Source organism: Betta splendens, chromosome 17 (assembly GCF_900634795.4).
Source record: "Betta splendens chromosome 17, fBetSpl5.4, whole genome shotgun sequence".
In the NCBI taxonomy this organism is placed as follows: domain Eukaryota; kingdom Metazoa; phylum Chordata; class Actinopteri; order Anabantiformes; family Osphronemidae; genus Betta; species Betta splendens.
In genome coordinates, this window is record NC_040897.2 from 8,242,794 (window position 1) to 8,258,001 (window position 15,208).

General features: G+C 46.4%; 2 protein-coding genes across 7 annotated transcripts; both read right to left on the reverse strand.

Moving 5' to 3' along the window:
- Positions 1–748: 748 nt before the first annotated feature.
- Positions 749–6,409, reverse strand: fndc7a (fibronectin type III domain containing 7a). Of its 2 annotated transcripts, XR_008692996.1 has the most exons (13): positions 6,288–6,409; positions 5,798–5,816; positions 5,428–5,685; positions 4,993–5,247; positions 4,390–4,647; positions 4,057–4,311; positions 3,712–3,966; positions 2,967–3,224; positions 2,633–2,890; positions 2,302–2,556; positions 1,839–2,222; positions 1,550–1,589; positions 749–1,295 (listed from the first exon to the last, which is right to left on the reverse strand). XR_008692996.1 is itself a non-coding variant. In XM_055503593.1 (12 exons), exons 1-11 carry the CDS (start codon positions 5,645–5,647, stop codon positions 1,558–1,560), a joined length of 2,346 nt encoding a protein of 781 aa, XP_055359568.1. In that variant the 5' UTR covers positions 5,648–5,717; the 3' UTR covers positions 749–1,295; positions 1,550–1,557. The 2 variants fall into 2 exon arrangements, 1 of the variants encoding a protein (XP_055359568.1); XM_055503593.1 differs by lacking the exons at positions 5,798–5,816; positions 6,288–6,409 and having other exon boundaries at positions 1,839–1,874; positions 1,959–2,222; positions 5,428–5,717.
- Positions 6,410–7,378: 969 nt separating this feature from the next.
- LOC114845047 (protein AKNAD1-like) lies at positions 7,379–15,118 on the reverse strand. 5 transcript variants are annotated; one of them, XM_055503589.1, is made up of 22 exons: positions 14,742–15,118; positions 13,835–14,048; positions 12,540–13,684; positions 12,355–12,429; positions 12,134–12,278; positions 11,742–11,890; positions 11,601–11,660; positions 11,396–11,529; positions 11,161–11,317; positions 10,885–11,069; positions 10,444–10,599; positions 10,182–10,320; positions 9,989–10,083; positions 9,724–9,896; positions 9,513–9,636; positions 9,257–9,439; positions 9,106–9,161; positions 8,884–9,009; positions 8,703–8,786; positions 8,493–8,589; positions 8,251–8,419; positions 7,379–8,178 (listed from the first exon to the last, which is right to left on the reverse strand). In XM_055503589.1, the coding sequence occupies exons 2-22, from the start codon at positions 14,037–14,039 to the stop codon at positions 8,026–8,028; spliced, it is 3,810 nt and encodes a 1,269-aa protein (XP_055359564.1). In that variant the 5' UTR covers positions 14,040–14,048; positions 14,742–15,118; the 3' UTR covers positions 7,379–8,025. The 5 variants fall into 5 exon arrangements, with proteins under 5 accessions (XP_055359564.1, XP_055359566.1, XP_055359565.1 ...); XM_055503591.1 differs by having other exon boundaries at positions 11,742–11,887; positions 12,540–13,687; XM_055503590.1 differs by having other exon boundaries at positions 10,182–10,317; positions 12,540–13,687.
- Between the last annotated feature and the right edge of the window lie 90 nt (positions 15,119–15,208).

A 15,208-nucleotide genomic window follows, 5' to 3' on the forward strand; every position in this document is an offset into this window, starting at 1 on the left:
CAGAGTCAGCATTTTGTTGATGCGACCATCCATAGAAACAGGAGTGATACATGTATGTTGTAGGGAAATATGAGATATGCTCTTGCAAATCTGCTCAGCTTGTAATGAATCTGATGTGGTGTGACAATAAGCCTATAACTCTGCCTCCTCTCTCATCTTCAGTAAAATATGGCCCATTGTTAGATGTTTTGTGACTGTGGAGTGGCTTGTGTTGACATTTTAGGAGTTAATCCCATGAATTGTTTTTAAAACGACACCTCTGGGAATATTCGTGTTCACAGGCGTAAGGGGCTAATTTGAAACCTGAGGTGATGAATGCTACGCATGTTGAACATCAGGATCATTGTTGCTCTTTGTATTTTGTGCATAGTGATTTGTCTTAGCACAACTTTATAGAGCCAGAGGCACAGCTGCAGACTCATCCATTCATAAGCCAAAAAATATTAAAACTGAATTTGAACCAATTATTCTTGAAATACAGACAATATTAATTAATAAATATTTTTATATTTCCAAATGTTGTGTTGTTAATTGACAGATACAAAGCAACACCTTTCTGTACTCTGATTATTTGTTACTCAAAGTGTTGTATAATGATTAGCGACTTGGGTAAAAAAATGAAATAAGGTCTGATATTTGATAAATTGTGGAGTGTATTGGAAAATGTGTTTATTAGAGCCTCAGACTCAGACCTCAGACACTCAATAACAAAAGGTGACTGACGCTGTTTTAAAATAAGGTGCTTTATTGATGTTGTCTGCAAACATGGAGACAGAAATTCAGTGAACATAGGCGACATTGAACATACTGTATCTCCATCAGTCTGAGCAGACCCGTCCACAGAACCAGCCACTTACTGAATGACTCCAGGCCGATGGGATGGTTACATGCTGCCCCACTATCTGGTGAAAATTCACCAAACAGCTCGAGTTACAACCGGGAGTCAAGCAAAACAGCGGCCGCATGGAGGTCTTCTACTTGGACACGTTCCTACAATCTGTTTTTGCTTATTGCTGTGATTCTTTTCTGTGAGGGATTTACTGCTCAATCATTACAAGCATCATTAATAAAGGGTGACTGTAGTGATTAAACATGGGAGACTGGGAATAGTTTTTATTGGCAATACATGACAAGTCTTGAAATATTTATATTATAACTTGTATTGTTTTAACATCAGTACAACACAAGTAAATGGATCTAAATGTTTCCCAACAAAAGTGATTTTCATTTGTGTTTCAGTCGCCCCTGGTGCTGCTCCTTAGTTCATCTGGTTACTGTGGACGTGTGGGTGGTCACTGTAGAACAAGAGGAACAAGACAGAGACGAAGAGAAACCTGTAATTTAAGAACTAGTGGGAAAACCTGTTATTACTCATATCGTGATTCATCATATTCAACCAATGCCTTTTTTGAAACTATATATGTAGTGTTATGAGTCACACTGAGTTAAGAAGATATTCAATACTTTCTGTTTGACACTGCTGATCAACACTTCCTTCAGTCTCATCTCAGCATAAACAATTAATATGTTCTGAGCAAGAAGAACGTACCTTGATATTTAGTCCACACTTCGTCTTCGACGCGAGATCACTTGGGAATAATAGAATGTGACATTTTAGGAGACTTACATGACAGTGGTCAAATATATAAATAATACTTAAATGAAATCGCTTACATGAGATTACCTGTTACATAAGGATGGTATTGTTGTCGTCTATCATTATTGCACATATAATTTACTTTGGTACTTTAGTATTTAAGTCTTACTTCTATTTGCCTTAAACATAAATGTGTTATTTTAACTATGGTGAAACAGTTTTACAGTTGAGACATACTTACATATGGCAGAATTGGCATTAGTTCCTGGGTAGGGGACTGGAAAAAGAAGGAATCATCATGATAAGAACACATTTAAACATTAGATACTCGTATCAGAGGTCACATCACAGAATGTCCCACCTGAGAACGTCCTGGGCAGACAGAAGGTCACTTTGACCCCGTTTTGCCCCACTGGTGCCACCACTGCTGTGTAGACATCCCTCGCCGTGTCCTCCTGGATGTCGCAGTATTTCATGCCGCCTGTTGCAGTACACGTGTAGTTGACCCCTGACCCGTACAGGTCCACTACGTAGCTGCTGATCTGCGGGCCCAGAGGCCGCCAGTACACCCTCACAGTGTTATTGGCCCCGCGGTAGAGCTTGATGCCTGTAGGGCAGCACGGACCTAGATGGGAGGGTTTTTTACTTATAATGTGTAACCATGGTAACACTCATTTCATACGGTTTATTATAAAAGTCCTCACTGGACGAGAAGCCCTGATAATTGCACTGTGACTTGTGCCCGGTGCTGCTGATGGCTTCCAGGGCGACGCTGTAGTTGGTGCTGCAGGTGATGCATCCCATCAGGCAGTGGGTGTCCAGCGTGTGGCACTTGGCGTAGCCCCGCGAGGACAGCAGGGAGGTGACGTAGGAGCGGGCGCCACTGCCGGGGGCCCAGGTCACGTTGGTCATAGCCTGGGTGACCTGGGTCACGTTCACAGACGCAGGACAACAGGGACCTTAGGACGAGTTTGACAGCGCTACAGTCAGTGTGTATACAAGATATTTGACTTTTTTCTTGAGAATCACCCGTACCCGTTTCTAGAGTTTGACTGTATCCGGGCAGACTGCGTCCCGCCGCTGTCGTGGCCACCGTCGTCACTTCGTAGCTGGAGCCGCAGGGCAGCTGTGCGAAGTCACACCAGCTGCTGACAGTCTGGCAGATCTGCGCGTCGTAGCGGCCGACGGCGGTGACGGTGTAGGTGGCGTTGGCCGCGTTGGGGCGGGTGATGAAGACCCTGTACGCGGAGCTGTTGGTCTGCGTCATGTTCAAGATCTCCGGGGCGCAGGGGGCTACGGCGAAGCACGGAGAGTCACGCAACTGCACACTGTGCTCACAGACAGACAGAAAGGGGGGGGGCGTCGGCACCTGTCTCGCTGGCGCCGGACGGGCAGGTGAGGTTGCAGCCCCGCAGCTCGCTGCACGGCGTGACCGTCACGGAGTAGACCGCGTCGCACCTCAGGTCCGACAGCACGCACGCGGGCGACGTGTCGCTGCAGCGGACGACCTCGGCGCCCCGCGCCGCCCTGGTCTCGTACAGCTCGGCCCCTTTGACCGGGAGCCACGTGACCTCCAGCGTGTCCGTGGAAACCAGCTGTGTGGCAACGCCCTGCGGACAACAGGGGACTGAGGGAGGGGAAAACACAGATGCGATTAGTATTCAGCACGGATGGTGGTTTTGTATATTTTATCCAGGTTTTGTGGTTGTGACATCACAGCTGACCCTCTTTCCTTTGAACACCGGGAAAGAGGGTCAGAGACGTGGCCTAGATACGAGTCGCACAGGTGGTTCGTACAATAGCAGGAGTTCACCTGTTCTTCTCTTGCTGTGCCATTTCATAATATCTCTCATGACAATAGGTGTAGTTCAATAACAATGCGAAGCGTTAGGGGGAAATTATAATAGCTGAGGTTTTGGACTCACTTTGCCTTCAAGCCAGTAAACCAAACCCACAGGCTGTGACAATGACTAATCAGGTTTGGGTGAACAGGAAAAGTGCAACCTAGAGGAGCAGGTCTCCCTGAATGGGCTGCACGTCCACCAATCAGTGGCCTACGTCAGACAAACACACGTTGGGAAGCGTTGGCTGTAACGTGACACGCCGGCGGTTACTTGTGGTGTAGTTCTGCACGTTGGCGTAAGGACTGGAGCCGGCCTGGTTGTAGGGGAAGACGGTGACGAGGTAGGTGTAGCCGCAGGCGCAGAAGAAGTCGCAGGTGGTCCTGGTGGTGTTGCACGACCTCTCGGTGCCGTCGTCCCGCTTTATGAAGGCCATGTAGTACTCCACCAGCTGCACGTCGTCCCACCGCAGCGAGCAGTTGCCCGGGGTGGGCTCCTCCACCCAGATGTTGCCTGGGAGACATGGGTCTGAGCGGGCGAGAGAGAGAGAGAGAGATGGAGGTTCACATGAGCAGGCTGAGGCGTATTGTGTGTGTATGGGGGTGTGTTTGGACCCACATGTGATGTAAGGGGCCGGCTGCGAGGGGCTGCTGGGCCCCGCCGCGTTAACCGCCGTGACCGACACGGTGCGGTTGTTGCCGCACTCCACGGGCATGATGTAACAGTAGGCGTTGTCCACCGAGGTGCAGTTCTGCCCGCCGGAGGTGGAGGCGACGTAGTTCTCAGCCCCCTGCACCGACACCCAGTACACCACGATGCCCAGGGACCGGCCCGGGGTCACCTGGACGTCTATCAGATTTGGGCTTGAAGGACCTGGAGGTGGAAGTAGAGAGGAAGCAGGTCCACATCACGTGTGTTTACCGACGCGGGCTCTGCTTCAGCCTCATTTACGTGTGATCTGGCAGACGGTGAGGTCGTCCCCGGTGCGACCCTCGGCGTCCCACGCCGCGCCCTTGATGCAGTAGGTGGCGCCGGCCTGGAGGTCGCCGAAGGTCACGGCGGTGTCAGTGGTGTTGAGCTTGTGGCGCGTGCTGGAGCCCTCCATGATGATGCAGAGCGTGTAGAGGACGGCGTTCTCCACGGGGAGCCACGTCACCAGGATGGAGTCGTTGCTGGGCGACGTGGTGTTGATGCGGGGGCCGGGCACCACTGCGGACAAACGAGGAGCAACCCTGAGTAGCGAGCGGCCGTGCCTTGTTTTGAACGAGCTGTGAAATAAAAACTGCCCTTATGAGATTATATTACGCCGATATCTCCTTCAGGACGGGACGCGGCCTAGTTCTCAGAGCTTCTCTTTTCATATGAATGGAATAGTACAGGGAGTGGAGAGTATGTGACAATGGGCAGGGGCATAATACACTATTATATCAGGCGAAATGAGACCATGATCAATTGTTATACAGGAACAACAGGAAGGCTGCATTCGATTCTTCATCCATTGATTGTGTTAATTATCCTTAGAACAACCAAACGCTCATTTCCTATCTCTCGTACCCGTCTTGGCGCCGACGACCTCCGAGGGCTGACTTCTGCCCCCCGCGTTGACCGACATGACGCTGAGCTGGTAGTCGGTGTAGGGCTGCAGGTCCAGCACGGTGCCCGGGGAGCCGCTCACCGGGGTCTCGGAGAAGAAGTCGTCGGTCTCGGCCCGCAGGATGTAGCTGGTCGCCCCGGAAACGGCTGTGAACTCCACGGTGATGCTGTCGCTCTGCTTAGAGTAGGCCTGTGTGATGCTGGGGATGTCAGGAGCTGGAAAACACACGGAAAAAAGGCATTTTTACCTATTATTAAACTATTACAAAATATTTTACTTGAATATATGAAAACTATGACAAGGGACTTTTCTCCTTGTCAAAAACACAGACAAGGCTCAGTTGTGCCAGCGCTGTAACAGGTTGAGGCCTTTTTCTCCCTCTCTGTCTCTCTGACCTGTTGTCTCCTCGGTTTTGGCGCTGCTGAGCACATTGAAGGCATTGTCGATGGCCTCCAACTGCACGGTGTACACGGTGTTAGGCGACAGGGAGTTGAGCGATCCCATCACAGTGTTGCCCGCGAACTGAGCGAAGACGGGGTTTACGGAGGAATACTTGGGCGTGGCTGTGATCCTGTAGGAGCCGGCGCCGCTGAGGCCGCTCCACTGCACCGTCATACTCTTAGACGTGACCGTGAACACTGACAGAGTGATGTCTGTAAAACAGGGTCCAAATACTTGAGTCTAGTATTCATGTGGATTCTGTTCTTGTTGATTTTGGGGACCTCGTAAAGTACATTAAGTAAAAAGTAAATCAAGATGTTTTACCATTTTGAGCTGCACAAATCTGAAAAATGACAAATGATGACAAATTAATGCGTGAGAGGAGGAAATACCTGGATGGCAAATGACAGTACTTTCAACACAGAGACATCAATCCATGAGTAGAAGCTGCTGGTGGAAGCCGGTATTTCATATTATATCCTGAGGCAAAATTATGTCCTGTATCATGTTCTGGGAGCATGAGAGGCAGCAGGCTGCACATTACCTTCACTCATCACAGATTTCAGGGCTGCTCAGTGCAGGTATTTCTTTCAGGCCAGAATGAATTTGCCTATTGAGCTAAAGCTGGGCATGCCACACACACTTGTTGAAAGCAGTCACACTCAAAAGAGCCAGTGTTTCTCTGCTTATTCACTATTCTTTATCTGGATATGTGGAATATGCACAATGGCGGAAAAACATGCACGGGCAGTGCTTATGGCAAAATGCATTTAAAATAAAATCTATATTTGATCAGGATTTAATAATGTCTCACCTCAGCGAAGGTCAATATAAGCAAAAGCTTCAGCATCTTCAGCTCTGTTGTCCCCGTGCTTGCAGTGTTTTCAGCGGGACCACTGCCTGGAGGCGAAATGTGTGACGCTGCTTGTGAAAATGACTTCAGGGAAGCCGCTGAAGCTTAAATATAAGGTTTTATTTCACTCTTTCTCTCTCTCTCTTTCTTTCTCTCTTCTTTATTGTTCTTAGCAAGTAGGAAACGGTCCAGAACCTGTGACTCCGCCCCTCGTCTGGGTGGCCTATCAGAGAAGCGAGCACCTGTCACAGATGAGGATGCAGTTAAAGTAACACTTGTTAAAACTCTTGACTTTTCATTTTGCAGCTGTGCTTTCTAAATTTTGAACAAAGCTTAATTCTCCCCCAAAGCAGCTGAAGTAACGTCAAGTGGAGACGTAATTCATCCTCACACCTTACAGTGAGAGGAAACCTGCCTGAAAGGAAGTTTGTGTCTATTTTGACACTTCATCCAAACAATATTTGATGTCATCTGGTTCCCACATCCTTTTATATCTTGTGATCTCCTCATTAGCAGATTTAGCTTACTACTACTTTGTTTAGCATATTTGTATTGTACGTGTCGTGATTCCAGCTAAAGTGACATGGTGGATTTTTATGCTCAGGCAGCTGAATGGCATGTTTACAGTAATAGCTTTTCTAGTCCCCAGTGGCTCAGTGGGTGTCATGTATGTGTTATGGACACTGACAGAGAGGATCTGAAAGAACCAGCTATGGAAAAACAATTTAGAGAATAGGAATCCATGGGCGGAACGGGATCAAGTTTACATCCAGTCAAACGGGAAAGTTCTGCATCCACATTGTTCAAAGACCAAGCAGTAATGGCGTTGGATTTCACATAGTCAGATTATTTTGTAAGATTTGGCCCTGATGCCTCACAGCTAGAACAGCCTGAGTAAACATCCATCCATCCATCCATCCATCCATCCATCCATCCATCCATCCATCCATCCATCCATCCATCCATCCATCCATGCATCCATCCATCCATCCATCCATCCATCCATCCATCCATCCATTCATTCAAAGTAATGGTGTAGAATAAACTCAAATAGCAACCATATTTTATTATATATTTTCACATTATATATTTCATATTATATATTATATAATTTCATTTTTATATATTTTCATTTTCCGTTCTTCACATCACCACGTGTTTCGGAAATATTTCTCGCCGCCTTAGAACAACAAAGGACTTCCAATCATCACAACAGAAAATGACTGGCAGCGACAGGCTATGTAACAGAGGCACAAACAAAAACACAGTAAGAAGACACTCTGTCTCCAGCGGCCACAGGCCAGCAGCGAGGGACAAATGAGGACATTAGCTAAAAGCACAAAAGTTGATACTCGCAAAGTAAAAGCACAGGGACTTTTTCCTGAAACACAATATTGACGATTTAACCTAGACTGATTGAATTTCATAGATTGAACTTTATCGCCTCACCCTGTGGCTGCTGTGTGCTGTTGGATAATAAGGAGTGAGAGAATTTATACAAACTATGAAAATGGGGCATTATGAAAAGATAAGGTCTGTTAATTTATTGAGTAAGATTAAATTATAGGTTGTGGTTATATATTACTCAGTTTAAACCAAGATCCTGGAAGGTTTTGTACATAATGCAACGGATGTTATAAAAATCAGGCATCGTAATCACAGCTGTCTCAGTGCTGTATCAGCTGGTCAGTGCTGTGTGTTACGGTGCATGGTGTTTCCCGTGGTGCAGTTTTCTGTGGACTTGAGCTCTGGCTAGGTCAGCTGACAGTCTTTTGGCCATCCGATCAGTCGTCCTCTTCATGCTGCGGGCCACCTCGATGGCCCGGTCCAGAGTCCCGTTCACGTCGTCGTCCTAGAAAACAGCGGCGAATAAAATGCTCAAAACAACCCATTCGGCAGTCGCGCCTGAAGACGGACGCCTGACCTTGCTCCCTCTCCAACGCGTGGTCCTGCCGCCGGTCTTCGCGGGCGCTGAGGCGCGGGTCGACGTCTGCTGGAAGTACACGTCGCTGGGCAGCAGAGCTGTGTCCGACTGGGTCGATCGTTTCCGCTGGTCAAGCATGGGCTGCTGCGGCGGCTCCCTCACTTTGTAGCTGAGGTGAGGAATGGTTCCACTTTAGCAGAATGATACATATAAGTTAATAACTGTATGTCTATCTGTGTTACCTGGCAGGGAGACTGCTGGAGGACCCATAGTTGACCTGGAGGAGCGGCTTCTGGAGCGATGCAGTGGAAAGTGGAGACCACCTCTCCATGAAGGCAGCTGACACAGAATCCACAGGGTGTACAGTATATACACAATACACAGCAAATATGTATAACTCTGGCTTTTATTTCTTTTGTTTTTTAAATCCCTCACTAAACCCAGACACTTACTCTGTGGTCTGTCACTGTGGTCTGAAAACTCTTTGCCCCTTTTTAAACTGAAGCTGGTAAAGCTATAAGTTTTCATCGACTCCTCTGTCAGGAGGAGAAGCACACATCAATTCGCATATATAAGTGTCTAAATATGAACAAAAAGCATGAATGTGACGTGAGACACAGCTGTTATTCTGACCTCTGTGGGACCGCAGTGTCTGATGGGGCACAGACTCCAACGTAGCTCTGCCTCTACTGCTCCCTGCTGGTGAACTGTGGAACTGCAGCGTGATTTCAGATTCTGCTGTGTCATCACTGTCTGTAACTGGCGAGGATCAAAATCATAAAAAGGTCATCTACTTGAAGAGCTGATGACTGAAAGAAAGAGAGGAAATGAGGAGTGACGTTTGTCTATTAGTACCTTTGCTCTTGCTGGCTTCCATATCTGAGGAAATCCAGTCGTCTAGTTTTGCTGGACTAGAAATAGGGAAGACAAGTGTAACCATATGGTAATACAAATGTCACACGTATATAATCATGCGTCTTTTCTACTGATGTCCCCAGATCTCCACCTGTTAGACAAGGATTTCTGATGGATCCTGGGTCTGGGTTTAGACCTGCGCTCCTGACGACCCTGCTTGTATTTAGAGGTCAGGTAATCCATCTTCTGAGCGAGGTGAGGCAGCTGGACTAAACCTTCTTCCAGGTCCTTCTTTAGCCTTGACACCTCAGACTGCAGGGCCAGGATAGCCTCACTAAACACACACAAACACAGACATTCAGCAACAGGCCACACACTCTGGTTCCTCAAACCCGTTGCCTACTGACCTATTACAAGAGCAAGGGGACTGGTTGTGCCCCGTTCCTGTGTCCATGGTGGTTCTGATGAAGGGTGTAGATACGTGGTGGTGGACTGGTGTGGGCTGGATGGAATCAGATCCTGTTTTATCAGCTGCATAGAAGAATTGATCATTTCAATATTGATGATATGATGAAGCTAAATGAGAGAGAAACTTCTTTATGAAGCGGATTTGCTCACCCTGCAGCCTCTCTGAAGGCCTGATAGCAGTACCCTCCACCCAACCCTCCACTGCCACTGCTCCACCACACTGATTTGGGACCGCAGCCCACTGCTGGCTGGTCAAAGAGACTGAATGGATGGCTGTCTGCAGGTTGGAGGACGAGCCCTCACTGTCTGAGCTTCGTAAACCACTGTAGACGGACACATCCAACTTCAATTATCCTACCAGCACCCATGTGCAGGCAGAGTGACTGTGGAGGAGGGAGATGATGCAGATTTTTACCTTTCTGTGAGGTGGGTTGGCTGAAATGGACCAGACCCTGATTGATTTAAATACGAGCTCCCAAATCCGCTGTCTGTCTCTGGGCTCACAATCCTCTGCAACCCAGGAAATACAACACTAGTTATAATAAAATGCATCCTATCCAGTTACTGTATACAGCACTACTGCACACTACACACTACAGTGGACTTACAGATGAGGCTGAGAGAGGAGGTTCTAAGGGGCAGTGGGCGTCTGAGTCTCTGGGTGTAGCACAGGATTTGGATGCTTCCACACCCAGACTCATACATTCTTCTTCTGGGTTCAAGACTCCATCCAGGAAGCTACAGCTACTGCAACACCGAGGTATTTAGGGTTAATTACTTACAAATGCTGTCAGGTCTGTAAGAAAGTGGGGGGTTAAAATGAGAGGGAGCATTAGCATGCTAGTAGATGCTTCCTATGCATAGACTGACCTGTCAGGTGTCCAGTCCCTCTGTAATGAAGTTGACCCAGATCCACTCAGATATGCTAAGATGTTACTGTGATCTAGTCCCTTTGACAGGAAAGAGCTGTCCTCCTCTTCAGTTCCCTCCCCATCCTCAGATCTTCCAGAGACCTCTGTGGGGTTCCTTAAAAACGACAGAGAGAAGAACCTTGTTCACATAATGTGGACCCAAACACTCTGTTCCCTCTGCATGGTGGAACCTAACACCAGCACCACACCTGACGAAACATGATCTCCTCACAGGAAGGCTGAGAAGCAGCATTCACAACATCAGCTGCTAAAAATTTGCGACAATCGAATATTAGCAACCGTAGTTTATAATAATTACTGTGTTACTTTGTTTTATTATAAATTATACTATATTTTGAGTCACAAGAGTGTTTCAGTGTCTGTTGGTCTCTTTAATTACCATGAGGAGCAACTGTTCCACACAGTGTGTTTTAGTAAAGAGTCAGATGATATGAGCTCGCTGCTTCGCTCTAATCCACCGTCACCACGAGCCACAATGGTTGCCTTCTCTTCTTCTTCACCTCCTTTTACTTTATTGTGCGTCCCCATCTCACAACTCGCTGCAGAAAAAATCACTCTTGGCCCCTGAAACGCAAAACGCACTCAGATCACCAGCATTTCTCCACAGAAGAGGTCTGACATGGATGGAGACGAGGGAACGGTTGGTCTGTCGTACCTCGTGCAGGGACGGTGGAGGGGACACGCAGAGGGGACTCGGCTCCGGCTGCAGCGTCTCGTTGGAGGAGGAAATCTGCTCACGCACATTTTTCTCTATCATCTCCTTTATGTCTTCGAGGTGCATCCCTATTCTGAATATTTCTCCCTCCACCAGCCTGCGCACGTGCGGATACAAACACACATACAGCACATGGTACTGACATGATACTGATGCGTTCACACAGCTGCTTAACCTGTTTGGGTCGAAGGTGCCAGTGTTTCTGGACAGGCCCATGTAGTTCTGCATCTCCAGAGCTCTGTGCTCATCCTTCTTACTCCTGTATTTCCTCTCCAGCTGGTCCTGAGCCTCCATCATACTCCTCAACATCTGACAACAGACACAATGACATCAGTGCACGCAGAGAAATGACTTGACTTGAACGAGTCAGCGGTTCTTACCATTTGTTGCTCTCCTGTGCTCCCCAGCATGTTGCTTACGCTTAACTTAAATTCATTCACCTGCGTGGCAGGAATTTGAAAACATATTATATTTGCATCTTTTATTTGTAGGTAGTTTGACGTCAGGCTGGCACGTCTTACTTTCTGTGTGAACTGGCTGATGATGTCACTCAGCTCAGCAGTCATCTTTTCCCCATCACTGGGATGCTCCTCACTCTGGATAAGTGAGGCCCTGCTCACCTGCTTAAGGTCGCTCTGAGGTGCTGTTGTTCCCTTTTCAACAAAACCTTCTGAACATAAAGTAAAACTTAAATTAACCCTGTTACAAACGACCTCATTGCTGTAACCTTGATATTTGCTTACTGTATATGTATTAAGAGTTTTGACTTTCAGTGTGTGAATGTTGAATAGTGTTATCGGACCCCATTGGTCTCTATGGAAACCAATTACGCTTCACTGAGTAATATACAGGTACTGTAGCTGAGCAAAGAGCTGATCTGTCAAAATATCAAATGTCAGCCACAGAGATGTACCTGATAGGGGAATGTGAGAAGCCATCGATCCAAGACTGCTTTCCTGGACTAGGTTTTTGTGATCATCATCATCATCATCATCATTACGCTGGACCTGATGATCTTCAGTATTTGAATTCAGCATCGTTTCTGAGCAGGTGTGAGCCTATAAAAAAGTTTAAAAATTATTAATTAATTTTAACTCCTCTGGTTGTCTGGCTTATATGTAAAAAAATACTTACATTAGTTCCTAACCTCATTTGATCAATAAGGTTTTCTGCTTCAGCATATCTGGTTAATAATTTGTCATATTCAGTCTACAGAAAGGAGAAACGTTAAATGTTGGATAAAACACTTGCATGAGAATAAAGATTTGGGCAAAAGCAAACCAGGGAACCAGTAGGTGTATGTGGAGCACCCTTTGCACCTGCAGGTGATGCACCAGTGCTGGAGAACTCTGTTTGTCCTCATGCTTGAAGACGTAAGGCTCTGGTGGCAGGACTGAATCCTCCAGGACTCTGCTGATCACGTCCAACATACCAGGAGAAGACTGGGTCCTGTGTATAAAGCTGGGGCTCTGGGGAGCGGGTCTGGCCGCTGCACTGGGAGCTTTGGGGATTTTAACCTTTGGGGCAACCTTAGAGAAGTCGGGCAGCGGGTAATGGACTTGACCTTGGCCATATTTTATCTCACTGAAGGACTTGGTGCGCACAAATGGGACTGAAGCCTGACCAGCATCGTCAGCCTTCCTTCCATCGACATCACCGTTATCCTCGCTGCTCTTGTTTGAGTCTGCGCTTACAGAGGCATAATCCATGTTGCTTCGCGTTTCCTCATCTGAACTTGAACTCTTCGATGCATCATTCTTCTTTTCCTCCGTCACGCCCGAGCAGAGACTCTGGCTGATTTTAGAATTACGAGTGTGACTCTCTGAGCGGTTACTGTCCTTTGCTGTGCTTTTGCGCGTTTGGGCCAGACTGAAAACAGTGTCATCCACGCTTTCCAGCAGGGACAACTCTGGCAGGGTCTCTGCCTCAATCAGCCTACCTGACTGAAGCAACTCCTCCTGGGAGAAGTGTCGGAGTAACACGTGGTTTATGTCCACTAGATTAGATGATGGAACTTTATTTGGCTTGGAAGCACCACAAGAGTTTGCATCCTCCTTCAACAGAGTTGTTGGTTTGGCGTCATCGTCTTCAACAAACTCCAAGCTTTTGATAAACTTATTTTCTATCTGTTGTAGAAGAGGGGAGCTCTGTTGTAGAACATTAGGACTTCCGTGAACAGTTTCTCTTCCATTGGAGCTCCTGCTGCCCTCAGAGAGAACTGTCTGGTTGAAGTACAAGCATCCAAGGTCATCGTCAAAAGGTAGATCTTCCTGATCTTCATCGCTCGTGTTTTGCCCTGAGTCTCCATTGTTAGGCAGATCCTCTTGTGTGGTATTTGGTCTTTGGGCTGACACCTGCACTCTGCTGCTCTTGCTCCTCTTTTCTACCGCCCTGTCACTCTGACTGCCAATAACGCTACACTCAGAGGATGTGTCATCATCCAAGGGTGATAGCTCTGCACTCCCTGCTTTTGAGGAACAGGAACGAGAAATCATTTTTTACAACTCACTTTAGGTTAGTTTGTTCTGTTCAGTTTATCTACTTCATTTAATCATTACAGTTTCTAACACTAAATAAACAAATAGACATTGGTATTAGCTGGTTTAGGACTTACCACTCAGATGAATGCTACCCTCTGATGCAGCAGATTCTGCCTGGGATAGATGTAAATTTAAAGAACCTTCTAAATCGCTGAAGTGGAGACTTTCGTCCTCGCTTAAATCGACAAAGATGCTTTGCTGAAAAGACTTCTCCCACAGCACAGTGGACCTGTTCTCTTCCTGCACATCCTCATCTGACCCCTCTGGTTCTCTGTCCATGAACGCTTTCTACAAAGAAGGCAGTAAATATGAGTGAACGCTATTATTATTCTGTCACTCTTTGCCTGTGTTTTGAGATAGAGCATGCGTCCATCGCTTAGTAACACAAGTCGAGAAGTGACAACATTAGATCAAAATGTGCTAGGTCATCATTTATTAAAAACATACTGTATGTCATACATTGTGTGTATGACATACAGCAAAACCGAATGAATAGTTAAAATGTTGCATTTTATTTGTTAGATAAATGAGGAAATACTTATGGATAGTCTAAGTTCTTTAGGTTGTTATTAATTGACAAGTGAGCCATAAATGTGCCATCACACTGCACCACTGTTGTCCTGAATTTACCCACACAGAACAAAACATTTTAAATGATTATATTTCAATTATAAAGTGATGAGAATCTATACAAGAAAAAGGCTAATTTGTAATTCTTATTCTTGTTATAGAAACCATGCAATCAGATTATTATGCAACAATAAACGAAGCTGAGTTACTGTACAGTGTTCTGTACAGTATTTGAGTGAATGCAGTTACTTAATGTGACTCCTCACTGTGTTTAATGTTCCTTCCCCTTACAGGTATCACAGGTGCGATGAGAAAGATCTGTGACCTTAGGAGACAGTTCACTGAAGCATTTAACAGTTTCTGTTATAAGCAGTTTTATGTAGCTGCATTTAAGTGATGATGGTAACTTACTGTGGATACGACTCCTCACTCCGTTTTAATATGGTTTTAAATTGATCCGAGACGCAGTAATGCTTTTGCTCCTGACATCAGCTTGAAGCTAAATGCAGCATTTCTGTGTCTTTCCTTCTTGACATGTGGTTTCTCGACCAGCTTTAGTTTCTGAAGCATCATAAATAATGTACACAGCCGCGCTGAACGTCTGGAGCCGACCTAGCCGCGTGCAGGAGTCTGGTTGCTTAGTAACGATGGGGGGGATTTAAAAAGACTAATAAACTCAGTTAACGATAGTTTGTGAAAAGATTTTACATCTAGTAATCAGAAACCGAGAGTATTTTTACAGATTTTGAATCTTTGGGATCAGAAGTTCTCATAGTGCAGGAAAAATAACTTTTTGAAAGTGACAGCTAACTTATTACAATACGTCAGCTCCTTTTCATTCAAATCTATTGGTCCAATGACTGTTAGGTGGGGCGTGG

Excerpts from the sequence above, each read along its gene's own strand:
- fndc7a (XM_055503593.1), bottom strand. The coding sequence starts at position 5,647 with ATGACGGTGCAGTGGAGCGGCCTCAGCGGCGCCGGCTCCTACAGGATC. Across the intron at positions 3,225-3,711 it reads CGTGCAGAACTACACCACAA|TCCCCTGTTGTCCGCAGGGC; the intron begins GTAACCGCCGGC and ends CCCCTCCCTCAG. Across the intron at positions 2,891-2,966 it reads GTCCGGCGCCAGCGAGACAG|CCCCCTGCGCCCCGGAGATC; the intron begins GTGCCGACGCCC and ends GCTTCGCCGTAG.
- LOC114845047 (XM_029132808.3), bottom strand. The coding sequence starts at position 14,039 with ATGGACAGAGAACCAGAGGGGTCAGATGAGGATGTGCAGGAAGAGAAC. Across the intron at positions 9,010-9,105 it reads GGAAGCCAGCAAGAGCAAAG|TTACAGACAGTGATGACACA; the intron begins GTACTAATAGAC and ends GATCCTCGCCAG. Across the intron at positions 8,420-8,492 it reads TCCAGCAGTCTCCCTGCCAG|CTACAAAGTGAGGGAGCCGC; the intron begins GTAACACAGATA and ends TCCTCACCTCAG.